Source organism: Astatotilapia calliptera, chromosome 3, assembly GCF_964374335.1.
Source record: "Astatotilapia calliptera chromosome 3, fAstCal68.1, whole genome shotgun sequence".
Lineage (NCBI taxonomy): Eukaryota > Metazoa > Chordata > Actinopteri > Cichliformes > Cichlidae > Astatotilapia > Astatotilapia calliptera.
This window is the reverse complement of record NC_137424.1, coordinates 31971180-31998827: the sequence shown is the minus strand read 5'-3', so window position 1 is coordinate 31998827 and position 27648 is coordinate 31971180. Positions and strand designations below refer to the sequence as shown.

The 27648-nt window shown below is 42.3% G+C and overlaps 1 protein-coding gene across 1 annotated transcript; it reads left to right on the top strand.

Moving 5' to 3' along the window:
- The first annotated feature begins 15187 nt into the window (after positions 1-15187).
- LOC113012050 (interferon-induced very large GTPase 1-like) lies at positions 15188-23763 on the top strand. Its single transcript, XM_080295209.1, has 7 exons — positions 15188-15319; positions 16795-16864; positions 16951-17059; positions 17175-17285; positions 17858-17879; positions 18140-18183; positions 18323-23763. Exons 2-7 carry the CDS (start codon positions 16859-16861, stop codon positions 22915-22917), a joined length of 4887 nt encoding a protein of 1628 aa, XP_080151335.1. The 5' UTR covers positions 15188-15319; positions 16795-16858; the 3' UTR covers positions 22918-23763.
- Positions 23764-27648: the final 3885 nt, after the last annotated feature.

Sequence of the window (27648 nt, the reverse complement as noted above, 5' to 3'; positions counted from 1 at the left end):
AGAACAGCTGATCGGATCGGCAAAGCGTGTTTCTGGAATATTATGTTTTTGTTCCTGCAAGCGCTTTTTATGCAATTTTTGCAAAGCTATATGTGGAAGGAAACCGTGACCTAGGACAAGCTGATGGCATAAGATGTAAGTACAACTCCTCTGGTTTCATATGGAAAAAAATTTATTGTGCTAGCTTAGCGGTTCAGGTTCTACAGGGATTTAAAAATAGTTATACAAAACGAGCATGCTGTTCTGACCGGCTTTAAAGGGTTAACAATAACAATGTATTGAATAATGACTTTAAAAAATAATATAAAATAGTGTGCAAATACTGATAACAGTGCAAATGTTTGCAATATAAGAAATAAATAAAAAATGTAAACTTTGCAGTGTTGCTCTGTGGTGCAGCTACGACACCATAGCAAAGTTTACACACTGTGTCTACTTGATCCACGTCTGACTCCGCGAACCCATAATGTTTCCACACCACTGAAGTTTTTTTTTTTTTTTTACCTCTCTTTTCAACCAACGGCAGTCCACTCCTCTCCAAATAACTTCTGCTTAGCTTTCCGAGCTTCCCTTGGGTCCTCTTAATTGTTGTGACGCGTGTTCGAAATGCAGAGCAGTGCGCTTGATTTGCCACACGGAGCAGCGCGAGAGTAAAGCATGAGGGAGGGGCTAATAATTGGCTCAGTCATTTTTAATGATCGTTGAAAGCCCAGATCGTAATCCTGATTAAAATTCGATTAATTGAGCAGCCCTAATTCTATGTCTCCCCTGTCTGTATTGTGCTTTCATGTATTTTCTCCCAAGCCCACCATGAATATCTTCCTCTCCCTCTGTGTCCCTCTGTTTCTGTCTCGTCTCTCTTAAATGTTTCTGCGCTCCCCTTCTTTGTGTCTCCTCCCGTTGTCTCCCAAGTCCGTCTGGTTCCCATGTGCATTCCTTTGTCCCAGCTCCTGTGTCAAGTTGTGTTAATTAGTCTGCTTCTTAGTGTTTCCTGTGTTACTTTGACAGTGTTGCTTCCTGTGTTCAGTGTGTTTAGTTTTGCTTCCTCTGTGTTGTTATGTCTGTTTGTCCCCGCCATGTTACCATTACTCTCCTATCCTTATATTGTGCCTGTTTCCCTTTGTTGGTTTGTCCATGGTTCCTCGTCAGGTCTCATGTTTGGGCTTCCCGGTGTCTTAGTTTTAGGTTTAGTCTGCCCAGTTTAGTTTATTTATTGAGGTGTTGGTTCACGTTTCGCCTGCCACTTGTACCATCTTCCAGCCTTTAATAAATGGCTCGCTTTTGTTTAAAACTACTTTAGTCTACAGATGTCTGCTTTTGGGTCCTCCTCTTCAAATCTCATGATCTGCTATCACAGATTTTGACAGATATCTGAAATCATTAAATATTTTAGTCTTCTGTAACAAAATCGTGTAATAAATCACACATAGCTGTGTCAAACATCATATTCAACTGATATTGGTTCAAATGACAGCTAAAAATGACTAAGCAAGTGCCTGCTGACTCTGTATCTTTCTGCTCATACCTCTGATGGGAGGGACACGAGAGAATTAAGGAAATGAGAACAAAGGAATTAAGGATGTACAAACAGAAAAATATGAAGAGGGGAAATAATTTACTTCTGTGTTGTCTTTAACTGCTGCTTTGCTACTTGCAGTTCCTGGATGGCAACGTTATTGTCAAAAGTCCAATCATCCATTTTCTTCCATTTACCCAGTTCATCGTCACAGGGTCCATGAAGGGGGCTAATGCAGAGTAAAACTCACATACAGTACACTGAGAATCACCAACTGTCCAAGAGTCTACACTAACTTGTACACTCTTGGACTGTGGGGAAAAAAGTTGGTGCATCAGGAGGGGATCCATGCAAGACAAAATCAATGCAGCCAACAACTCGATTAAAATTAAATTAAAATTAAACTGCTATGGTTTAGTATTACACCACTATGCTTTTAAAGATCTGCAAAATGAGAAAAAAACTCTGAGTAAGGGACTTACTTACAAAAAATTCAAGCAGTTCTTCCAGTTAGGGTGCACAAAGCCAGAGTGAAAGTTTCCTGCCACGCCTCCTCCTGTGCTTCATTCATTATGATTCAGGGTTGTTGATTAGTTTCTTCAGCCAGATATGGTGAAAGCAAAGTAACGCAGCATGTTGATCAATTAATAAAGCATTTACTAACGGGCACTTAGAAGAGAGCTCTAATCTTTCAGTCACATCTGATATTTGAAATCATAAAATATTTTAGGATTATTCTGCTGTAACAAAACCATGTACGGCTGGGCCAAATATCATATTCAGCTGGCATTGCTTTGATAATGATGATGATGATAATAAAGACGGCTCTAACGCAAAAACATCTTGTTTGTTTAAATGCCTGATATTCAGGTTTTTCATTTCTCATCTGTTCATTTCTCTGGTGGGAGGGACACAAAGAGAGAAGTAAGGAAATGAGCATGAAGGAATTAAGGATGTACAAATTGAAAAATAAGAAGAGGGGAATTTATTTCTGCATTGTTTAACTTTTGCCTTGTTATCTGCAGTGCCTCGATGCCAAAGTTATTCTGTGTTTGGTCCAAGCCTAAAATGTTCAATTCATTCATTTTCTTCCTGTTATCCAATTCATAGTCACAAGAGTCGATCACGTGGCCAATGCAGAGAGACAGATGGTGATTTATTCCCACATACACCCTATTTTGTCATGGTCGGACGGTCCTTCCCGGAGCGACCTGTCTGTGTGTGTATGTGTGTGCTTCTCTCTCTCTCCTCCTCCACCCAGTGGCTGACACACCTGCACCTAATTTGCCATCCAGCTGTCACTGATCATCCTCGTTGTGGACTGAGGTACTTAACTATGTGTCTGGATGGCAGTCGACGCTGGATTGTACTGGAGGCTCGGTAGTAAAGAGTGTTTTCTTACTTTTAACATAGCCTTAGCCGGCTACCCTTCTCACCTGTAGCTGTCGTCACTTGTTTATAGGAGGAAGTGATACGGAGCAGAAGGTTGGAGAGAAGGAGTCCGCTGGATTAAGCCCTCGGAGGAGAAACACACTCAGATAATCACTTGGGAGACTCACCTGCACACCACTGGGAATTTGGAGATGATCACCGTTGGATTTTTGTACTTCGCTTTGTGACTGTTTTGAGCACTGTAAATAAACGCACTGTTTGCTTCGCATCCAGAGCTCCGCGACTGAGTCTGTATTTCCCCCATTACCCGTGACAGAACAATCCAGCCAGCTATGGACTCAGCGGACTCAACCCCCATCCAGCGCGAGCTCGCGCTTCAAGCTGAACGGTTGGAGCGGCATGAACAGATGCTGCAGCATGTTGCCAAGGAGCAGTCCGCGCTACTACAGGTGGTATCTGAACTGAAAGGTATGTTGCTTGCTACACCTAGGGCACCCATTCAACCACCAGAGCCCAGTACACCACCACAACCACCAGTGGAGCTTCTAAATATAGCGGCGGCCTGTCCCCTTCCCCCATCTCCGCCTCCGCCTCAGCGAGAACACACGTTCCCTATACCTGAAAAATTCAGTGGAGAGTTGGACAAGAGCCGGGGGTTTTTGGCTCAATGCTCTCTGATTTTTAGGCAGCAGACTCGAGCCTATGCCTCTGATATCGCCAAGATCACCCTCATGGTGGAGCTCATGACTGGACGAGCGCTACTCTGGGCTCAAGCAGTCCTGAGCGCCCAATCCTCCATCTCATATAGTGATTTTTTGAGCAAATTTCGGTGTGTGTTTGACAAAGGCTCTAACCCTGACAGTGCTGCTCATCGCATGTTTACTTTAAAGCAGGGCCGGCGAAGCGTGGCAGACTTCTCCGTGGACTTTTGGATCCTGGCCGAGGAGACGGGTTGGGAGGAAAAGGCGCTCCGAGGAGCATTCCTAAACAGCTTAAATGAGAATGTCAAACGTGAGTTGGCCACTAAAGAGCTTCCTAAATCGTTAAGTGCCCTGGTTAACATGTGTATCAGTCTAGACGACCATATGCGGGAGTTTGGCAGGCGGACTGGAGATGGGCGACGGTCAGTAGGGGTCGTAGGAGTTTCGACTGGACTCCCCTCTCTCGAGTGGAGAGAGGAGGGAACGGACTCACCTGCTGACGAGGAGCAACCCATGCAGCTCGGACGGACTAAATTCACCCGGAGCAGAAGACAACTGGTGGGTGAGTGTTTTGTGTGCGGGAAGAAGGGGCATTTCGCGGACTCCTGTCCCTCACGGCTAAAAGACTCAGCCCATCAGTAAAGGTGGGGATACTGACGGGTGCGCCGGTGAATACATTCCTCCACCTCAGCTGCCCTGCTAAATTATGGTTTCTTTCCCGCACCCATTCTTGTGATGCACTAATAGACTCAGGAGCTGAACAAAGTTTTTTGGATGAGGCCTTGGCCCACAAGATGGGTTTGCCTGTTGTTCCTCTCCCGGAAACACTCCAGGTGTCAGCGCTTAATGGCAGGCCTTTAGCCGCTGTCACTCACCGCACTCAAGAAATCACACTCACTCTCTCCGGCAACCACACTGAACAGATGTTCCTGTTTCTCTTCAAGGCACCTGACACACCCTTAGTTTTGGGATTCCCCTGGCTCCAGCGACACAATCCACAGATTGATTGGGCCAAGGGATGTATCGTAGGGTGGAGCACCCGTTGCCATGAGCAGTGTTTACGCTCTGCTGTGCCGGGTTGCATGTCAGACGATCTTGCGGGGCCGCCCTCTCGCCTCGACTTGTCAACCGTGCCAGCCGAATATCATGATCTAGGTCGAGTCTTTAGCAAAGACGGGGCCCAATCGCTGCCCCCCCATCGTCCGTACGACTGCGGGATTGATTTGCTCTCAGGCGCCCCCTTGCCCACTAGCCGACTCTACAGTATCTCGAAACCTGAGCGCGAGTCTATGGAGCGCTACATCACAGACTCCCTGCCAGCAGGCATCATCCGTCCCTCCACCTCTCCCTTGGGTGCAGGCTTCTTTTTTGTTAAAAAGAAAGATGCGTCCCTACGCCCCTGCATTGACTATCGGGGACTGAACAAGATCACTATCAAAAACAAATATCCTCTACCTCTGCTCACCTCAGCTTTTGAACTCCTTCAAGGAGCCACCCATTTCACCAAACTTGATCTCCGCAATGCTTATCACCTGGTCCGCATCCGCGAGGGGGACGAGTGGAAGACGGCCTTCAACACCCATCTGGGCCACTTCGAGTACCTGGTAATGCCGTTCGGACTCACTAACGCCCCTGCCATTTTCCAAGCCCTGGTAAATGACGTCCTACGAGATTTTTTAAACCACTTCGTGTTCGTCTACCTTGATGACATTCTGATTTTCTCCAGGTCCGGAGCTGAGCATGTTAAGCATGTGAGACTGGTGTTGCACCGCCTGCTGGAGAATCGGCTGTTTTGTAAAGCGGAGAAATGTGAGTTTCATGCCTCAACTGTCTCTTTTCTGGGTTTCATCATTGAACAGGGCCGGTTGCGAGCAGACCCGGCTAAGGTCAAAGCTGTGTTGGAGTGGCCTGTGCCCGGCACTCGGAAGAAGTTGCAAAGTTTTCTGGGATTCAGCAACTTCTACAGACGCTTCATCCGGGACTTCGGTAAGGTGGCATTGCCTCTTACCCAACTCACGTCGCCCAAACAGCCGTACCAGTGGTCTCCAGCGGCTCAGCAAGCATTCGACCGTCTCAAGAGCTTGTTTGCCTCGGCCCCCATCCTGGCCCAGGCTGACCTCGCCCTGCCGTTTGTGGTGGAGGTGGACGCTTCTGATTCTGGAGTTGGGGCGGTTCTCTCTCAGCGCAAGGCAGGTAAATTACACCCCTGTGCCTTTTTCTCCCGTCGGCTCACTCAGGCTGAAAGGAATTATGACGTGGGCGACCGGGAGCTTCTTGCCATCAAGTTGGCGCTGGAGGAGTGGCGGCACTGGTTGGAGGGGAGCGAACATCCTGTTATCGTGTGGACGGACCACAAGAACCTCGCCTACCTCCAAGCGGCTAAGCGCCTGAATGCCCGACAGGCCAGGTGGGCACTGTTTTTTGCACGGTTTAACCTAACCATCACCTACAGGCCCGGGTCCCGGAATACGAAGCCAGACGCCTTGTCGCGCCAGTTCACGCCAGACACGGACCCTGAGGAGAAGGAGAAACCCATTCTGCCAGCCTCATGCATCGTGGGGACCCTCACCTGGGAGATAGAAAGGGTGGTCCAAGATGCTCAGCGACAAGAACCCGACCCCGGCACCAGTCCAGCAGGTAGATTGTACGTTCCCTCAGCGGTCAGGGGTAAGGTCATCCACTGGGCACACACCGCACGGTTTACCTGCCATCCGGGCAGGAACCGAACTGTCACCTTCTTACAAAGGCTGTTTTGGTGGCCCTCTCTCTCCCAGGACGTCCGGGAGTATGTGGCCGCATGTCCTGTGTGCGCCCGAAATAAGACGTCCAACTCCCCTCCATCGGGACTCCTCAGACCACTGCCTGTCCCCAGCCGGCCGTGGTCGCACGTCGCTCTGGACTTCATCACTGGCCTCCCTCCGTCCTCTGGTAAAACTGTTATACTCACCATCGTTGACCGTTTTTCTAAGGCTGCCCATTTTGTTGCCCTTACCAAACTTCCCACCGCTCTAGAGACTGCCCAGCTCTTGACCCAACATGTTTTCCGCCTTCACGGCATTCCTCTGGACATTGTTTCTGACCGTGGGCCCCAGTTCACCTCGCGGGTATGGAAGATGTTTTGTACCGAGCTGGGGGTCCAGGTCAGCCTGTCCTCTGGGTTCCACCGCAGACTAATGGGCAGACTGAGCGAGCGAACCAGGAGCTGGAGGCCATGCTGCGCTGCGTCGTTTCCTCCAACCAGTCGTCATGGAGTGAGCAGTTGGCGTGGGCCGAATACGCCCATAACTCTAGCACGTCGGCCGCTACGGGTGTCTCTCCCTTCGAGGCGTCCCTGGGGTATCAACCCCCGCTCCTCTGCATCACGGAGGGAGAGGTGGCCGTGCCTTCCGTGCAACATCACATGAGGCGCTGTCGACGGATCTGGCGGGCAACTCGAGCGGCACTGCTGCGTACGAGCGCTCAAAACAAGAGACTGGCTGACCGCCGCCGCGTCCCTACACCGGCCTATCGGGTGGGCCAGCAGGTGTGGCTTTCCTCTAAGAACATCACTCTGCGGACTGAGTCCAAGAAGCTGGCTCCCCGGTTCCTTGGACCCTTTTCTGTGCAAGCCATCCTGAATCCAGTGACTGTCCGACTGGCCCTCCCGCGCAACATGAAGGTACACAACGTGTTTCATGTTTCTCAAATTAGGCCGGTCCGGACCAGCCCGTTGTGCCCGCCTCCCAGGCCCCCGCCACCCGCCCTGGATATCGCTGGCGCTCCGGCGTATTCCATTACTCGCATAATGGATGCCAGGCGCCGCGGTAGGGGCTTCCAGTTTTTGGTGGATTGGGCGGGGTACGGTCCGGAAGAGCGTTCCTGGGTGCCGCGGTCTGCGGTTCTCGACCACGCTATGGTGAGAGAGTTCCGCCGTCGGCACCCTGACAAGTTTCGTGGGTCGCCCGGGGGCTCCCGTTAGAGGGGGGGTACTGTCATGGTCGGACGGTCCTTCCCGGAGCGACCTGTCTGTGTGTGTATGTGTGTGCTTCTCTCTCTCTCCTCCTCCACCCAGTGGCTGACACACCTGCACCTAATTTGCCATCCAGCTGTCACTGATCATCCTCGTTGTGGACTGAGGTACTTAACTATGTGTCTGGATGGCAGTCGACGCTGGATTGTACTGGAGGCTCGGTAGTAAAGAGTGTTTTCTTACTTTTAACATAGCCTTAGCCGGCTACCCTTCTCACCTGTAGCTGTCGTCACTTGTTTATAGGAGGAAGTGATACAGAGCAGAAGGTTGGAGAGAAGGAGTCCGCTGGATTAAGCCCTCGGAGGAGAAACACACTCAGATAATCACTTGGGAGACTCACCTGCACACCACTGGGAATTTGGAGATGATCACCACCGTTGGATTTTTGTACTTCGCTTTGTGACTGTTTTGAGCACTGTAAATAAACGCACTGTTTGCTTCGCATCCAGAGCTCCGCGACTGAGTCTGTATTTCCCCCATTACCCGTGACATATTTAGAATCACCAGTTAATCTAAATTGCATGTCCTTGGACTGTGGGGAAAAGCTGGCATATCAGGAGGGGATCCATGCAAAACCAAATCAACCTGGCCAGCTACTGGATTAAAATTCCGAACCTATGATATGATGGTGCCACACCACTATGCTGCCAAAAATGATATCCTTTAATTAAAAAAAAGACAAGCAATGTTAGTAAACAGATGAGTCATTGTTGTGAACTACAGGCAGACAAACTGGTAAAGTGAGTTTTTCTACCTCTAGGAAAGAAGGAAAGGGATGGAGGATGTGCAAACTGAAAAATAAGAAGAGGAGCAAGAATCTTAATCTGCATTTTATAAATTGTTACCTTTCTATCTGCATTTCCTGGATGGCAAAGTTAGTCCATCTTTGGCTCAAACTCAAAAGCCCCAGCTACCTGTTGGCTGGGGCTTCCCTGTAGGCCAGCCTTTCTATTTATCCTTAAAAAACAACTATTTGAAGACTAGAAACACACGTACAGACGTTGAGAAGTTGGGGGTAAAGTTGACCTCAACCTACTATAGGACATCTCACCGAGGTTCATCCTGCTGGTGACTGCATTTCCCAAACACCCACATTGATGGTTTCGAATACGTTACCGTTTACTCTGATCACTCTTTACTTTACACAATATTACTCTGGTGTCTCTGTTTACATTACTTTGGTCATTTTGTTTAATCTACTTTCATTGCTCTGTTAATACATTGCTGTGCTAATATGGCACAAACACTGCACAATGTACATTTTTGTTTTTTTAATTTAAAGTTTCTGTTTTTACTTTTTAATTTAAATTTAGTTATTGTTCATAATGTTTTGCACAGTCAAGGAGCAGTTCAGGACAGATTTCACTGTGTGTTGTACTTGTATGACTATGCATGTGACAAATAAAGAATCTTGGAATCTTGAGTATCACACACCCATTTGTCACACCCATCATACTTTACCCACTTATTAAATTTACAGCCATATAGGGCAGGAGCCTGTTCGATCATAGTGGAAAAGACAGAGTACATCCATGCTTGGCACAAAGTCAAGCCCATTTCAATGAGTGCTGAAATCCACCAGGGTTGCCTCTTGTCTCTGATCCTGCTTTTGATTTTCATGGACAAGACCTTAAGGCATAGCCAGGGCAAGAAGGACATTTCTGGGGGGACCCTCATAATAGTAGTGTTGGGTTTGACTTTTATTTGAGATTAGTAGAATCTTTAGTTTCTTAAGGATTGAATAATTACTTAGAATCTTGCAGATATATCAGTATAAAGGAATGTGCCATGGCCGCTGTAGACATGATAACTGGTGCCTGGCAGCAGACAAAAGGAAAAGAATGACAGTCCCTATTGAACAGACCTTTTATTGGTGAAAAAGTTGGACGAAAGCAGTGATTTAAACCTATTGGTCTTCAGTACTGTGTCTCACTTTCATCTTCTGCACTGGGCTTGTCTAGCAAGAGAAGGCCAGACAACTCCTCCCTACTTCACATTGGGAACCTCTTGTCCTCAAGTCATGTAGAGAGAGAGAGAAAACCCATCTCTAGAAGCGGTCTTCTTTCATTTTGTGGGGGTTTGTTTGTGAGTTTGTCAGAAACACTTTAAGGCCAACCAAAACTCGTGCTATGTTCCCACACACATATATATATATACATACATATATACATACATACATACATACATATATATACACATATATACATACATACATACATACATATATATACACATATATACATACACATATATACATATATACATATATATATACATATATACATATATACATACATATATATATATATACATATATATATACATATATACATACATACATATATATATGTATATATATAGGGTAATCAGTTGACAGCTAAGATTTTCTTTAAAGTCTTCTTTCATGATCAGTGATACCTATTTATCTGCAGTGATACAAACAATGAATAAAACATGATAAGGAAATTTAGACTAATTAATAGCACACATTAACCGCTATGTCTCATAAGAAAATATACAGTGGGGCAAAAAAGTATTTAGTCAGCCACCGATTGTGCAAGTTCCCCCACTTAAAATGATGACAGAGGTCAGTAATTTGCACCAGAGGTACACTTCAACTGTGAGAGACAGAATGTGAAAAAAAAAATCCATGAATCCACATGGTAGGATTTGTAAAGAATTTATTCGTAAATTAGGGTGGAAAATAAATGGTAAAATGGTAAATGGCCTGTATTTATATAGCGCTTTTACTAGTCCCTAAGGACCCCAAAGCGCTTTACATATCCAGTCATCCACCCATTCACACACATTCACACACTGGTGATGGCAAGCTACATTGTAGCCACAGCCACCCTGGGGCGCACTGACAGAGGCGAGGCTGCCGGACACTGGCGCCACCGGGCCCTCTGACCACCACCAGTAGGCAACGGGTGAAGTGTCTTGCCCAAGGACACAACGACCGAGACTGTCCAAGCCGGGGTTCGAACCGGCAACCTTCCGATTACAAGGCGAACTCCTAACTCTTGAGCCACAATCGCCCCACATAAGTATTTGGTCACCTCAAACAAGGAAAATCTCTGGCTCTCACAGACCTGTAACGTCTTCTGTAAGAACCTTTTCTGTCCCCCACTCGTTACCTGTATGAATGGCACCTGTTTGAACTCATCATCTGTATAAAAGACACCTGTCCACAGCCTCAAACAGTCAGACTCCAAACGCCGCCATGGCCAAGACCAAAGAGCTTTCGAAGGACACCAGGAAAAGTATTGTAGACCTGCACCAGACTGGGAAGAGTGAATCTACAATAGGCAAGCAGCTTGGTGTGAAAAAATCAACTGTGGGAGCAATCATCAGAAAATGGAAGACATACAAGACCACTGATAATCTCCTACGATCTGGGGCTCCACGCAAGATCTCATCCCGTGGGGTCAAACTGATCATGAGAACGGTGAGCAAAGATCCCAGAACCACACGGGGGGACCTGGTGAATGACCTGCAGAGAGCTGGGACCAAAGTAACAAAGGTCAGCATCAGTAACACACTACAACGGCAGGGAATCAAATCCCGCAGTGCCAGACGTGTTCCGCTGCTGAAGCCAGTGCATGTCCAGGCCCGTCTGAAGTTTGCCAGAGAGCACATGGATGATACAGCAGAGGATTGGGAGAATGTCATGTGGTCAGATGAAACCAAAGTAGAACTTTTTGGTAGAAACTCAACTCGTCGTGTTTGGAGGAAGAAGAATACTGAGTTGCATCCCAAGAACACCATACCTACTGTGAAGCATGGGGATGGAAACATCATGCTATGGGGCTGTTTTTCTGCCAAGGGGACAGGACGACTGATCCGTGTTAAGGACAGAATGAATGGGGCCATGTATCGTGAGATTTTGAGCCAAAACCTCCTTCCATCAGTGAGAACCTTGAAGATGAAACGAGGCTGGGTCTTCCAACATGACAATGATCCAAAACACACCGCCCGGGCAACAAAGGAGTGGCTCCGTAAGAAGCATTTGAAAGTCCTGGAGTGGCCTAGCCAGTCTCCAGACCTCAACCCCATAGAAAATCTGTGGCGGGAGTTGAAAGTCCGTGTTGCTCAGCGACAGCCCCAAAACATCACTGCTCTCGAGAAGATCTGCATGGAGGAATGGGCCAAAATACCAGCTACTGTGTGTGCAAACCTGGTAAAGACCTATAGTAAACGTTTGACCTCTGTTATTGCCAACAAAGGTTATGTTACAAAGTATTGAGTTGTATTTTTGTTATTGACCAAATACTTATTTGCCACCCTGATTTACGAATAAATTCTTTACAAATCCTACCATGTGGATTCATGGATTTTTTTTTTCACATTCTGTCTCTCACAGTTGAAGTGTACCTCTGGTGCAAATTACTGACCTCTGTCATCATTTTAAGTGGGGGAACTTGCACAATCGGTGGCTGACTAAATACTTTTTTGCCCCACTGTAAGCAAATGTCTGCTATTATCGGTCACCTTTACCAGAGTTTGCATTTAACACCTAAAATAAAATACAATCTGCTTAAAGCTTAATTTTCATGTTGTTGTTGTTGTTATATACACATTTAGATTTCTTAAAATGTAAAACTGCCATGTATTGGTCAAGATGAACAATAATTAAGAAGTGGCACATATAAACAGTTTGGGAAGTGGCCACTCAGTGACATTACACAGGCTGGATCACAACCTGATTATCTGAGTTTACCCATGACACACTTTCCTGATCAACACGTTCTCGGGCTGTCCTGATGAATTGAACAGAAACACTTTGAGGCCAACCAAAACTCGTGAGGAAATCTTGGTTCTGAGCAGGGTGAAGGAACTGCCTCTGATTTTGGTGGATGGTAGAGCTAGCTAGCACATCTGCTCTATAGCCCACCGTGCACCACTGCCTTGGCACAGAGACAGAGAAAAAGTGCCGGGGCATATTTTTCATCCACAACTGGAATAATTAGCTCCATGCGCTTGAAACATCCTTCAAGCGCATGGAGCTAATTATTCATTTTTGTGCACTGCAGTACACATTTAGTTTTTTCTTGTACCTCTCATACTCTACTTGCCACTCTTCTAAGTCCTGATGTTTCTTAGAGAGGACAACAGTACCTTTAAAATGATATCACATGTGTGGGGGTGTGGCCTTGCCAATTGTCTTTTTCCCACCTTTTCAAAATGGCTGGCATGCCCACAAGCACATTTTATGGAAGAAAGAAAGGTAAGCATGATATTTACATTTAAAATGTTTTTTGAAATCGGATTTTGATAAATTTTCAAAAATAAACATCTAGTAAGTAATTTGAGGTGTTTTTAAGAATTAAGCTTATTTAATTTCACAGAGGACTTTGTACTTATATTTATTTCACTTTTTCCTAGTAGACAACTCTTTGACAAAGGCGGAGAGAATTCTTAACAGAATCATTGAGGGAGATTCAAACATAGATTCTTCAGAAGATGAGAGTCATGTGAGCCAGATAGGAGAGGGTGAGAACCCAGGAGGAGCCACACAAAGATTATCAAGATGCAGTGGCAGATGTAATAGAGAAAGACACAGGGCCACCTGAAAACTGTCGTCCTATCTGGTCCAAAACCAACATGTAGGAGAATCTGGAATTTTTGATTTTGAGTTAAAAATAAAATATGGGTAAAATGCAGGAATGTTTTCCAGTAAAGTAAAAAAACAAGAGTCGCAATTATAGCTGAATCCATGACACCTGATTGTTTCTACAAGATCACGTCGTTGCTGAAAGTTGTCAATGATCTCAATCTGTGAAAAGAACTCACAGTTTCTGGAGTTCAAGCTCCTCTTGGCTGAGAAACCTGGGAAAAAAACATGTGAACAAGACCTGAATAATACCAGTAATGAAGAGTTCTCTCCAAAAATCAAGAAAAGGAAGCCCCAACCAGATGAGAGTAACAAAATATGGTTCACTCCACTTGCCTGAAATGGTTAACAGTCCAAGGCATTTCAGTTGTAGAATGGTTGGGTGCAACAGTAAAACATATGTGAGATGTGGGAAGTGCCAAATGTTCCTTTGTGTCTCCAAATAAAAAAATCACATTAGTTCCTCAGATATCATAAATTAATTGACTTTTGTGAAATAGAAAGCCCAGTGCAATCACTTGTTCCTGAACCAGTGGCTTACAGCTAGTGAAGTGTCAGTGACTTCTAAGTTGACCCATGATCTACATTTTTATGATATTGTTATATAAATAAGTTTTAATATCCTGCTTACAAAAATTTCAGTGGAGCATTTAATTTTCTTAAATAGCTCTTGAATTTTGTTAGTTTCACATTCTTGATCAATGAACTCCCCTTGTGCACTGAAGTGCACATGTTGTAAAATTTAAATAAAATTAATTAAAAACAATTTTGTTTTTGTAATGTGTTTTTTACCATCCCAACACTTGATTTATCTGGAAAAAGATCAAAATTAAAATACTTTTTTTCCCCTGGGTCTCAGGAGGATATGAAAGGCTGAATTGTAATTAGTTAGGCTACCCTTTGAGTGAGACAGAAACTATGAATGGATAACTACTCTTCACCTCTCCTTCATCCATTCATCCATACCTTCCTCACAGCTGTGACAGAATCCCCCCAGCCAGTTCATGGTTTTGAATTGAGGTGGTAGTGCTAATCACTGCACTTCCAAAAATGGTGTCCTTTAGTTCGCAATAACAATTGGTGTGCTTACTAATACTGATTGTCTTTTTATTAGAGGTAGACAAACTGGTCAAGTGAGTTTGTCTCCCTCAAGGAAATGAAGTCAAAGGAATCAAGGATGTATAAACTGAAAAATAAGAAAAGGGAAAACAATTTTTTTTCAGTGTTGTTTTAACTGTTTCCTTATTATCCACATTTTCTGGATGACAAAGTTAGTCTCTGCCACAAACTCACAAGCCCCAGCTAATTGTTTGCTGGAATGCAGACAAACTTTTTCAGCTCTTTCACATCTGTGAGTCCTACCCTACTAAGCATGTTATGTTTTTATTTTTGTCAGTGTCTGAACTAATTATTTCATGTGAGAGACCAACATATCAGAACCTCCGACTGTGAAGTTGGTGAAAACCAGCTGACTTAAACATTTAGTGATGCTTTGTTCTCCTGAGGTTATTCCTGCGATCAGTTATGTACATCTGGTTTTAACTTTTAATTACAGCATTTAATTTAATACAAAACTAATCTAATCTCTCTGCAATGATTTCGATGGGTGACTGAGTACTTTTGTCAAATGTGGTCTATTTGGGCAATCATTTTGAAGCACTTTTAAAACTAACCACAGTTTCAATGAAAATAAAATTGCATATACAAAACCATCAGTCAAATATGAGGAAAAGATTTGCTGATCTTATTCCAATATAAGCTTTTTTTTCATACCATTTCTTTTTCTTAAAATGCCTCAATCATTAACTGAAGCTTGACTGGTTGATTGTGACTGTGAAAGTGAAAAAAAAATTGCTGCCTCACCTGAGTGAAAGTGAAAGTATTCGCCTAACAATATAAAAGGAGAGCTCAGAATCACCATCAGTACACTGCTATAGGGACAGTAGCAGTAGACTGTTACAGGGATAGAAACAGAACAGCAGTTTTACTGTGAATATTGTAGAAAAGAGGAAAGAAGAAAGAAAAAGAACAAACAAACACTGGATCAGAGAACAGCATTTTGCCGTGATCAGATATCTGCTATAAAGGTAGGTTGTTTTATAGTCTTTTTTTTCATCAGTGATGCTTTCATTATGCATATGATTAGGAAGACAAAAACACAAAACAAAAAAACTAGCTAGTGAACCATCAAAACTGATTTTCCAGTCCATTGTGAAGCCACCTTTGGCACACTGACCACTAGCAGACAACCTAGGGAATTTATGCTTCCGTTACCTACACATAATCTGAAATGCACCTCTTGGTGATGTGCCAGCAAATACTGTTGCACAAGTATAAATGCTATAAATGCAAAAATGCTAAGAAGTGGATTGTTTGTTAATGCTTTCAGCCCATTCCAACTTTATACATGTCTCTCAATGTACTACAGGTGCCATGTTCCTATAATTACCCATTAGTTAAACTTACGTCTTATGAGCTTTAGTATTCTCTTTCCAAAGTCATAATAATTATTTTTACAGTATGTAAATTAGTGCTGCAGTGCAGTAATTTGTGTAAATTATTGTAAAACAAATACTTATTAATTATTAATAATTAAATTACTTTAATTTACATACTGTTAATTAATTAAAGTTCAACTCAATCTATCTTGTTTATTATGATCCAGGAATATAATACATATGATTGAAATGGGCTGGGTTTTCACCAGGGCTGGACTGGGACAAAAAATTGGCTCCGGCATTTCTGGTCCACAAGCCCCACCATATGCATACACATACTATGTATATATTTAATTTTGTTTATTAATAGATATTGAAACAGCTTTTAATCAGATTAGTACAGTCGTACACTCCACTGCAGTATGTACCAATGTCTCAATTAACAGCTACACTTTAGGTATTAACCCTGTAAGACCCAACCCATCAAAACATAGCCAGAAAATTCAGATTTTATGGAACTGAGATGTTTATATATATATATATATATATATATATATATATATATATATATATATATATATATATATATATATATATATCGCATTTGATACATTGGACGTCTTTGGCAACTTTTTCTTAACAACAATGTTAATTTTAGACAAAAAAAAAAGAGTTATGTCCATAACAATTTGAAATTATAGCAAGTATTGATCATGTTAATGAGCTAGAGGTCTAAGAAGCTCATGTATCACATATGATACAAAGTGCATTATAGGGTTAATATGGCTCGTCATGAAAGCAGCCTTTTGTTTTTCCTGAATCCTTGAATCTCTCCCTTCTTAATTATGTGCTTCCATCTATTCCGGAAAATCATGATCAGTGTTTTCAGATCCAGTTTTCATATTTTCTCTTCTTGCCTTGTTTTTGAAATATATATATTTATATATGTTTTATATATCCAAATTAGACCACTACTCATTTTTTCACCCCTGCAAACTAGAAAACCAACTCCACGGAGAGTCGGGGAGTTGGTTGTCTAGTTTGACATTTGAGTTTCATTTTGACAGCTAAACTTCCATTTAGGAAATAATCTTTGAAGAATAATCACTTTACTTTCATTATAGTAATCAGAGAGACACTGCTGGAATAACCTAAAGCAACAGTGGGGTGTTAGGGACTGCACCCACAATGAAGGTAAGCAGCTACTTTGTACTTGAATAAAAAATTAGGAGATTATTATGTATTTGTTTTTTAATATAGAATTAATCATTTATCAAAAGAAAATCAGTGCCGAAGACTTGTTTGTTGAGCTTTACTGCGAGGAAGTAGAGACCCCTCCAACTCCATGCAGTATCTGCAAAGATCCCCGCCAACAGACTGATGCAGGAGGTAAAATACATTTTTATGCAATTTCATGTTTCAGCAAAAAGCTGCATGATGAAATCTCTATAAGTCGTTTAAGTAAAAACATTATCAATCACTATTACTATTATTTTTCCCACAGCTCCTTGTTGTCATGTGAAAAAAACACTGTTTAATATCGACAGTGAGTTAGTGTCTCAGCATTTGGAGACTCCTGCTGGTGAAGCTAAGACCTACATTGTGACCAGCTGCAGCAGACATACACACACAAGTAAGTAAATTTAAGTCATAGCTATTTAAAATACAAAAAACAAACAAAAATGTGTTACACAGGGAACGGGTGCATGGACTTGCTAAGTCTCAGTGTAAACATGGAAATGTCTTTATAAAGTAATTTCATTATACTTTTTGTTTATTTGAAAAGTTGTGTGATAATACTGCACATTCAAAATAGGTGAAAAACAAACTTGTAGGTTGGAAGTAATATTTTAAAGTTCCACTGTAAGGTTATCCCAAATATAACAGTTATCAGTGTGAATTTAGCTAAATTTAATGCTGTTTCGTATAATTTGTCAAATCTAAATTTTAGAAATTTACATTCATGGTACAGATACTGAGAAAATTACTATTACCTATCCATCCATCTACCCATTTTCCTCGGCTAGTTGTTTAGTTTAATCTGTACAGTGGATAGCGTTTTTGAAGAATCTTAAAAATAGAGTTAGCCAATTTTGAACAGGATCTCTTTCCAGACGAGTTTACTATCTGAACAGCATAGTGGAATCTAACTTTAGTATTTGTAGATCAGCGAAATAGTATGACTAGAAAAGAAAGACACTCTAGATTAGCAATATTTAAAGAAGACGATACCCCTAAAATGAACCTATCAACACATCACTAAAACTAAGAAACTAAACTTAAAGAAATGCTTTTATAGCTTTTATTTGTTTTGTTTTTTAAAGCTTTTATAATACAAAACAAATCACAGTGATGAATACTTTGCATAAACAAGTAACTAAACATTGTTTAAACTAAGTATAAAAGACTAATTTGATGATTTTAATTTCTAGGAAAACAAACGATTTAAAAAACCCTCCCAATGTGTAGTAAACACTTGAACAATGATACGATATACCTTGCAGTATACCTATGTATATATATGAAAGCTATAAGACTACCACAGGAAGTGGTCGTTTTATGCGAACGATGTTATTAGATTTGTATGTGTAAGAAACATACCGGTAGTCATTAAGATGGTTACAGAAATAACAAAATTTTTTATATCAACAGGGAGGCACCTGGTGAGCATACTGGAGGACTTGAACTTGAAGCGGTACTACAGGGAGAAACAATCACGTAGCAAATTACTTGAGATTGATGAGCAGATGATTAATGATGAACCTGCCAAGTATAAATCAGACCTCCCATGGTATTTTCTAAAGGAACTGATGATGGTTAATGTCACAGCTAGAAATAGGATAAAACATAATGATCAATCATTGATCACAGACATGCCAAACCCACTCGACATAATCACTGCTCTCTTTCTGTGTTCTGATGGTTTTGTACAGCAGGAAATGGCACTAAAAATGTCCATGTGTCAGTTCTCTGTTCCTCTGCTGCTTCCCAATTGTGACACCAATCAGTGCACACTCATGCTGTGGGCCATGAGAGACATTGTTAAAAAGTACAGACCCCAGTCTCTGTCAGAGTCCAAGGGCTTCATTGAAGACAGAATCGTTCTCTCTGAACTTCCAATGATCTCTTTTGTCAGACTGGGTGAGTGCTCCTGGTCCAAGTCAGAGATTCTCAATAAGCTTCTGAGCAATTCTCAGCAGTACCATGACACCTTTGTTCACTACAACATGGAGTGTGGTGACAGTCCAAGAGCAATATCCAACGGACTGACTGAGATTACTTGGTATCTTCCTGGTGGAAACACAAACATTGATATTTTCAGTCAGCCAGTGGCTGTAGCTAACCTTCGTGGGGACATTGAATCTTTTGAAACACAATACTCCTTTCTGTGTCAGACATCTGCAGCAGTTTTTGTGTTCTTCGGCGATTTGGATGAGTCTGAGTGCAGTCTACTCACTAACATAAACCAAAAGACACAGATCTTCTTGGTTGGTAATGGTGAAAGTAATAACGAGGTTTTAAGAACAGTAGCAAACAAATTGGGCTTGAGTAACAACAACATCATAACTAAGAAGAAACAGAAAAATGATGCAGATTTTGTACAAACTTTGAGAAAAAAAGTCAGAGATGTGGTGAAGAACTCAAAGATTAAGATGACAATAGAGCAGATGGCAGACATTGCCTATAAACTGGGAATCCTGGTTGATGAAGACTCTCCAGAGTGTCAGACTGCAAAGACAAATGCAGAAGCCATCACTGCTGAAATTCATGACATCCATAAATACAAAGAAGATCAGCTTCCACGACAAGGTGAAATATGGAAAAAACTGACCTGCTTAGAGAAGGAAGAATTTCGACTTCAACATATCGGGTCTAGAAATATTGAAGATTACAGAAGTGAACTTCTGTTACAGAAAAAAGAACTGCGGAAAAAGCAGAACTCTTATAACATGTCGACAGCTATGACATGTTTCATCAATGCAATATCAAGCCCAGGAACAGAGAGGTTTTATTTCCTGAAATTGATGCAAATGAACCTCGATAACCTGTCTCATGTAAAATTGTCTGAACTTCGGGAAAAATATAAAGAAAAATTTAAGAACTCTGAGAACAAAGAAGAGATCAAGGAAATTGACAGACAAATTTCCAACAGCTCACTGGGGACTGAACACTTCTTCCGTGAAATGGGTCAGATCTATGAAGCCTCACTGTCCCTTCCACAAACAGATCCAGCACATCAACAGCTGCAGCATCTGCCCAAACTGTGTGCACAGTTGTTGCTTGATGGATTTCCCCTTGAGCTTGTAGATGGAGATGCATCCAACATCCCTCTCAGATGGGTGAGTGATGTTCTCTCTCAGCTCAGTGACTTGATTTCTCCAAACAGAAAGATCCTGGTAGTCACAGTTCTTGGAGTTCAGGGCACAGGAAAGTCCACTCTCCTTAACACCATGTTTGGAGTGCAGTTTGCGGTCAGCAGTGGTCGATGTACTCGAGGTGCTTTTATGTCGCTCATCAAAATCGATGAAGATATGAAAAAAGTCCTAAACTGTGACTTCATGCTGATCATTGACACTGAGGGCTTAAAGTCACCAGAACTTGCACAACTAGACAACAGCTATGAGCACGACAATGAGCTTGCTACACTTGTTGTGGGGCTGAGTGATGTCACCATTGTCAATGTTGCAATGGAGAATTCGACTGAAATGAAGGACATCCTACAAATAGTTGTGCATGCTTTTCTCAGGATGAAGGAGGTGGGCAAAAAGCCTAAATGTGTGTTTGTTCATCAGAATGTGTCTGATGTTTCAGCCCATGAGAAGAACTTACGAGACAGGAAACTGCTCCTGGAACAGTTAAATGAGATGACCCAGGCAGCAGCCAAAATGGAAAAGAAAGAGGAGAACAAGAGCTTCACTGATGTGATGGAGTACAGTCCAGACACTGGGAACTGGTACATTCCTGGACTCTGGAATGGAAACCCGCCAATGGCACCAGTCAGTGCAGGCTACAGTGAGGCTGTATATGAGCTCAAGAAACACATCATCCAACTGCTGGGAAACTGTCAGTCATCGGCCAAGGATATCTTGGATTTTAAAGAGTGGATGTCAAACCTATGGAATGCAGTAAAGCACGAAAGCTTCATCTTCAGCTTCAGAAACAATCTCGTAGCTGATTTATACATGAGACTCTGCACAGAATTCAACAAATGGGAGTGGGAATTCAAAAAAGAGATGTACACCTGGGTAACAAACGCAGAAACAAGAATTTCCAATTTTGGTACAATTGTAGCAAAATCTCAGTTTTCTGACATCAGAGAATTTCTCAAACGTTTGAAAATTGAAGCCTCCACAGTGCTGTCCACATGGGAGACAAGACTTCTAGAAAATCTGAGACAATATTTTAAGAAAACAGACGGTCATGTTCATCTTGTCGAAGGATATAAAGAGGAATTTTCAAGCAATGTAAAGAGCCTTCGGCGTAAAATGGAAAGGAGTGTTTTTAATCAACTCACAGCAGCAGCAGAAATCACACAGGAAATGATAGAAATTGATCGAATCAAAGAGAATCACATAAAAGAGATTGAAAATGCAGTTTGGCTACTGATTAATGAGTGTTGGAAAAATAATGTTCCGATGGGAGAGACAGAACTTGAAAATAAGTTTCTCAAGATGTGGTGTGAAACACTGAAGAAACTTCCTTGTTCTGAAAAGCAAGCTGAGCAAATCTTTACCAATGCATCATCTTATCTGAGAGAAAGCCTGAAACATAAAGGGGACGTTACACTTGAACTCTTAGAAAAAAGGCTGGAAGATTGTGGTTTGGTACCTTTCAGATATACAGCTGAAAGATACTCAAATAGAGTTGAGGAAGTAGGTATGTTTTTTGACATTCAAGATTACATAATGGCTGCACAAAAACTGGCTGACAGCATCATAGATGTTTGCACTCAGTTTGTGAGTGAAAAAGTGAGAAGGAAAAAAATGTACTGTGACACATACATCAAGGAGATCCTACACATCACTGATGAGAACCTTGAGAAAAACCAAGACGTCAAGGGAGACATTATGTTTGAAGTTTTTCTAAAACAGCACATCTGTGGAATTGCAGCCATAGAGTTTAAGAAAGTGTATGAAGAAAATGATCCCTACAAATGTTTGATTAAGAACAAGGACAGGTTTTGTGATGATTTCAAACATGTGGTTAATAAAGAAGACCAATGTCAAAAGAAAGCAGAAGAATTCACCAACCAGTGCTTGAAGCCTGCTGTTCAAGACTTTATCAATCAGTCCCTGGGTCCTAAAATCATTGATGAAATGCAGACATGTGAGCAGTTCAGCACACGAATGTCCTTCCAGTATTCAGTTTTATTGGATTTACTCTCAAAGAATGATTTAAAAAACTATCTGAGTTATATTTTTTCATATGAGGATTATGTAAAAACATGGATTTACCACCAAATAGTGGAGCGCTACTCAAATGTGTCAACAGCATTTGAATTTGAGGACCGACATCTCCAGTCATGTATCAGAAGCATAAATGATGCCATCAACAAGGCAAAAACAGGAAAGAGTCATGACTTGAAGACATTTGTTGAAGATATTTGTAAAGAACTTGGTGATAAACTGGTAATTTCCAAAGATGCTCTTGGTGCTTTCATGTTTTTGAACAATGCTGACAAGAAACAGTTTGCTGACTGGCTCACAGTGTCTGTGAATGAGATGGAACAAGTTCTGAGAAAAGAGTTTCAGACACTGAACTTTGAAGTGAAACTACAGCAGCTCCATGTGCAGCCTGAGAATGAGCTTTTCAACAAACTGGTTGGTTGTGGCAAACAGTGTCCATTCTGCAAAGTTGTCTGTGATGCAAGAGGAGGAAAACATAATGAGCATTTTGCTGCAGTGCATAGGCCACAGGGTCTGGGTAAATACACTTGGCATGTAACAAACAAACTTGTCACTGACATATGCTCTTCCTCTGTGATCAGTGAGCAGTGTTTTAGCTGCATTGATACAAATGGTAGATGGCACCCTTACAAGAATTACAAGGAAATTTACCCAGACTGGAAAATCCCTCCAGATTCGAGCCTTGAGGCATCAGACTACTGGAAATATGTAATGGCAAAGTACAACACGGACCTTGCCAAAGAATATAATGCAAACCCTGCTGATATTCCTAAAAGTTGGAATGACATCACAAAAGAGCAGGCAGAAAAAAGCCTCAAGAAATCATTTAACATCAAGTAACAACTTACATACCTTCTCATTTTTGTTCTTGTGTACAGAAGAACACATCCCAGATATTGTAATTTTTGTTTTTGTGAGATAGAAAGAAAAACTAGTATTTCATAAGACAAACCTTAAAATATTTTAACACCCACATACATATTAAACAATATGATTTAAAGCAAGTTTTTTAAAGAAGTTTTTGGTTACGTTTACCTCTGTTTGAAAAATAATCTGCTCACAGGTTTTTTGCACTTTTAAGTAATTAATTCAAGTAATTATATTAAAACTAAAAAATTTTTTAACGCTAATCATTAGCTCATGTACATTCGCACATGCATATGAACATCCTTTTGCTTTGTTTCAGATAGTCACTATGTGTGTTATAGATGACTCAGTCTCCATTCTTTTAATAGGACAGTCAAAATGAAAAAGCTAACAGTGCTGTATCTGGGGGATCTGATGTAAAATATTTACATGTTTGAGGTTTTTGAAGCAAATCTGAGTATATACTAAATATTTGACTTTGTTATTCTGTATTTAAAATTATCTTTTCCTGCTCTGACATATGTAATCTTATATGTATCTATATGTATTTTTTAAATGTTTTAATGGAACATTCATTCTATATCTGTCATGATCTGCAGAGTTAAACTTCGGTCAGTGTTAAGTTAAAATGACCTCAGTGATGTGGATTTAAAATTGTCTTTCTGTCCATAGAATGTTAATCAACAGATCTTGAAATTATGTTAGTGATGTATTATTGCCTTCATTTTTAATGTGTTGGGAGAATTAAATTAATTAATTCAGACAAACTGTGTGGCCAAAGACTCATTAGTGTTTCCACATTTGTCTGATCCAGTCCACTGAGATGGGTCTGAATATAGGCTTGGTTGAACCCCAAAAGAGACTGCTCAAAGCTTCCTGATGAGAGTTTTAGATCTAAAGCAGAAAGTCTTATTTGCTTCCCAAGAATCAGAGTCAGGACTCAAATACGACCCAGCTTTTGTCCAGCGTATGTGTTTGCACACCATACTCACAGGCTTCCAGAGTGACAGTGTCAGGATAGATATGCAGCCACTCCTGTTGGACTCTAAGATACCTGATGAACTCCTGTTAGAGAGGTTAAATATGGCTTGTGCCAATGAGGCAGAAAGGAAAAACAAGAAGAGATGTTTAGCATCACAGACTGCTACAAGTGTGAGTGCAGTGCAGTCAGATGATGTGTCACCGGCTAAGAAGCCTGTAAAAGAAGTTAAAGCTAAGATACCACCCGAGCTTTTAACTGAGTTAGCGGAGCTTAAGACAGGTGTAGCCTCCCTGAAAGGTCTCAGTGCAGAGATAGCTCAGATTAAAGAGACTCTACAGCAGCCGGTGCCTGGTCCTCAGTCATATGCCCCACCACCAGTTATGCAGTATGATAGGGACCAGCAGTATTATAGCTTCCAGGGCCCCCGTCAAAGACCACCACCCCCTCAGTATCCTGTACACTACACAGGTAGTCCAGCCTGCTGTGAGAGGAGGTGCCACATCTGCCAGCAGAATGGAGTCAACAAGCGCTGCACCCACTGCTACCTCTGTGGGAGTAGAGAACACTTTCAGGCTGGTTGTAGAAGCAGAGGTATGAGACCATATAAAGAGAAACATTTAAACCAGCAATGGTTACCACCGAGGGACGAGTGTTAACCATGCCCATCATCCACAAGTCCCAACATTGCTCCAACTGTAAACAAGAAAAGTCAGGCATGAGACAGTGTTCAGCATGTAAAAATGCACTTTATTGTTCAAGAACATGCCAGAAACAACACTGGAGAAAACATAAGAGACAATGCACTGGCTTAAAGACTAAGAAAGAAAATGAGACTGTCCAGGTACCACTGTCGCCAGCTCATGTAAATTCCCCTCACAAAGTCACATCTCTGGTGGGCAGGCAATGTCTGGTTGAGTGTCTCCTGGACGGCCACAGGCTTCAAGCTCTATGGGACTCAGGCTCACAGGTATCAATCATCGATGAGAAGTGGAAAAAGTACTATCTGCCACACACAGAGCTGAGAGATGTAGCAGATATTATGGATACATCTGAACTCACCCTGACCGCAGCAAATGGGACCAACATGCCATATCTTGGGTGGGTTGAGACAACCTTCCAACTTGTTTCCGGAACTGAACAAACTGAGAAATTGACCATCCCCATGTTGGTAATGAAAGGTTTTCAGCTCACATGCCCTATTATAGGCTACAATGTAATTGAATACATTGTGAATAAGACTGACCAAGCTAAACTGTACAGCACAGTGAGAAAAGCATTTCCCAGCCTCAAAAGACACAAGGTGAAAGCTTTTATACAGGCTGTTAGTGCAGATGCAGTTGACAAGTACAAAGTGATGACAAAGAAAGACTGTATTACTGTACCAAAAAAAAGCCACATGCATGTTGAGGGTCGTATAGCAGCAGGGCCATTCAAACAAGACATGGTCATGATATTTGAGCCAGACTTAAACCCCCAGTGGCCAGACAATCTTGAGTTTTTTGATACTTTGGTTAAAGTTAAGAAGGGTACTTTACCCGTCATAACACTAGGTGTCTCTAACCCAACTGACCATGAAATTGTCATACCAGGCCGTACATTAGTTGGTTCGGTTCAGACTATTACAGCTGTTTAACTGCCCAGGTGTTTGAAAAAGCCACATCTGTAGCTACTGTTAACCAGACAAATACACAAGCCCAGTGTAGCGCTAGTGAAGAGTGGGACCCACCTGTAGATCTTAGCCACCTGGGTGAAGAGCAGAGAGTATTAGCGAAACAGATGCTCAGAGAGGAATGCCAGTCTTTCTCTAAAACAGACAATGATATAGGCTGTATTGAAAAACTGAAAATGACCATATCACTCAAAGACTACGAACCAGTCAAACGCACATACGTACCTGTCTGTGCCACGGCCGCTCTACCAAGAGATGAAAAGTTACCTGCATGATTTAATAGCACAAGGCTGGGTCAGAAAATCAGACTCGTCATACTCCTCACCAGTTGTTTGTGTTAGAAAAAAAGATGGTACTTTAAGACTGTGCATAAACTACAGAGACCTGAATCGGAAAACCCATCCTGATCGCCAGCCCATCCCACGCGTCCAGGACATTATGGACAGTTTGGGTGAAAACTCCTGGTTTTCGCTTTTAGATCAGGGGAAAGCGTACCACCAGGGGTTCATGTCAGAAGAAAGTCGTCCACTCACTGCTTTTGTGACCCCCTGGGGATTATATGAGTGGATTCGCATCCCCTTTGGACTTATGAATGCCCCTGCAGCATTTCAGCGCTATATGGAAGAGTGTCTGGATGGGCTTCGCGACAACATCTGCATCCCCTATCTGGATGACACATTAGTTTACAGCAAAACGTTCAAAGATCACTTGGAGGACGTGAGAAAAGTGCTCCAGAGATTGAGAGGCTTTGGTATAAAGCTTAAGCCAAGTAAGTGCGACATGTTTAAGTCTGAGGTGCGCTATTTGGGCAGAATAGTGTCTGCAGAAGGCAGTAAAGTGGATCCTGCAGACTCTGAAGCAGTCAAAGCACTCAAAGGTATAAAACCACAAAATGTTGGTCAGCTCAGAAAAATGTTAGGCCTTCTCTCCTACTACAGACAATACATAAAAGACTTCTCCAGAAAAGCAGGTTGTTTGTATGAACTGTTAAAAGCTGACAAAACCCCAGAGAACTCAGACACCACAAAAGGGCCAAGGGCAAGACCAAAGAGAGCCAGTCAAGTTGTGCCCTCCTCAAAACAAATCGTGTGGACTGACCAGCATCAACGTGCGCTTGACTAGAGTAGCTTAGCTAGACTGTTTGCTTCACCCACCAGTGCTGGGGTTCCCAGATTTCACACAGCCGTTCATCGTACACACAGACGCCTCACACAAAGGGCTAGGCGCAGTGTTGTACTAGAGACAAGATGGTAAGCTGCGAGTTATTGCTTATGGCTCCCGTACTCTAACAGCGGCTGAAAAAGACTACCACTTCCATGCAGGAAAACTAGAATTTTTAGCATTGAAGTGGGCTATCACTGACAAATTCAGAGACTATTTGTACTATGCCCCAACATTTACTGTCTACAGCGATAACAACCCGCTAACGTACATTCTGTCAACAGCCAAACTGAATGCCACCACATCAAGATGGGTCGCTGAGCTCGCTGATTTTCACTTCACCATTAAGTACAAACCAGGGAAGGAAAACAGTGATGCAGATGCTTTATCAAGAATGCCACTTGATGTAGAAACCTTAATGAGAGACTGCTCTGAGGAAGTGCCACCGGACACTATTGCAGCTGCTATCCAGGCCATTGAGGTACAGAAAGACACACCTGCCGCATGGACACTCTCAGCTGCAGCAATGTCAGTCACAGCAGAAGGTGAGCCAGCAGAAGCAACATTCACACCCATACCAAAAGAACAGCTTAATGAAGCGCAAAAGTCTGATCCTGTTATAAGCCCTGTATTACAGTGTAAACAGACAGATTCAAAACCACTGCCCAAAGAGCTAAGAACATTTGACCCTAAGACAAAATGCTTGTTCAGAGAGTGGGGCAAGTTAAGACTAGATAACAATGGCACCTTGTACAGACTTACTTCTGCCCGGAAACAGCTAGTCCTACCAGATCAGTTCAATAGACTGTACTTGAAGAGCTGCACAATAATATGGGCCATCAAGGTGTTGATCACACAGTGTCTTTGATACGTGAACGCTTCTTTTGGCCAC

Coding starts and splice junctions, on each gene's coding strand:
- LOC113012050 (XM_080295209.1), top strand. Junction 17,060..17,174: donor CCAACAGACTGATGCAGGAG/GTAAAATACATT, acceptor TTTTTCCCACAG/CTCCTTGTTGTCATGTGAAA. Junction 18,184..18,322: donor ATACCTTGCAGTATACCTAT/GTATATATATGA, acceptor TTATATCAACAG/GGAGGCACCTGGTGAGCATA.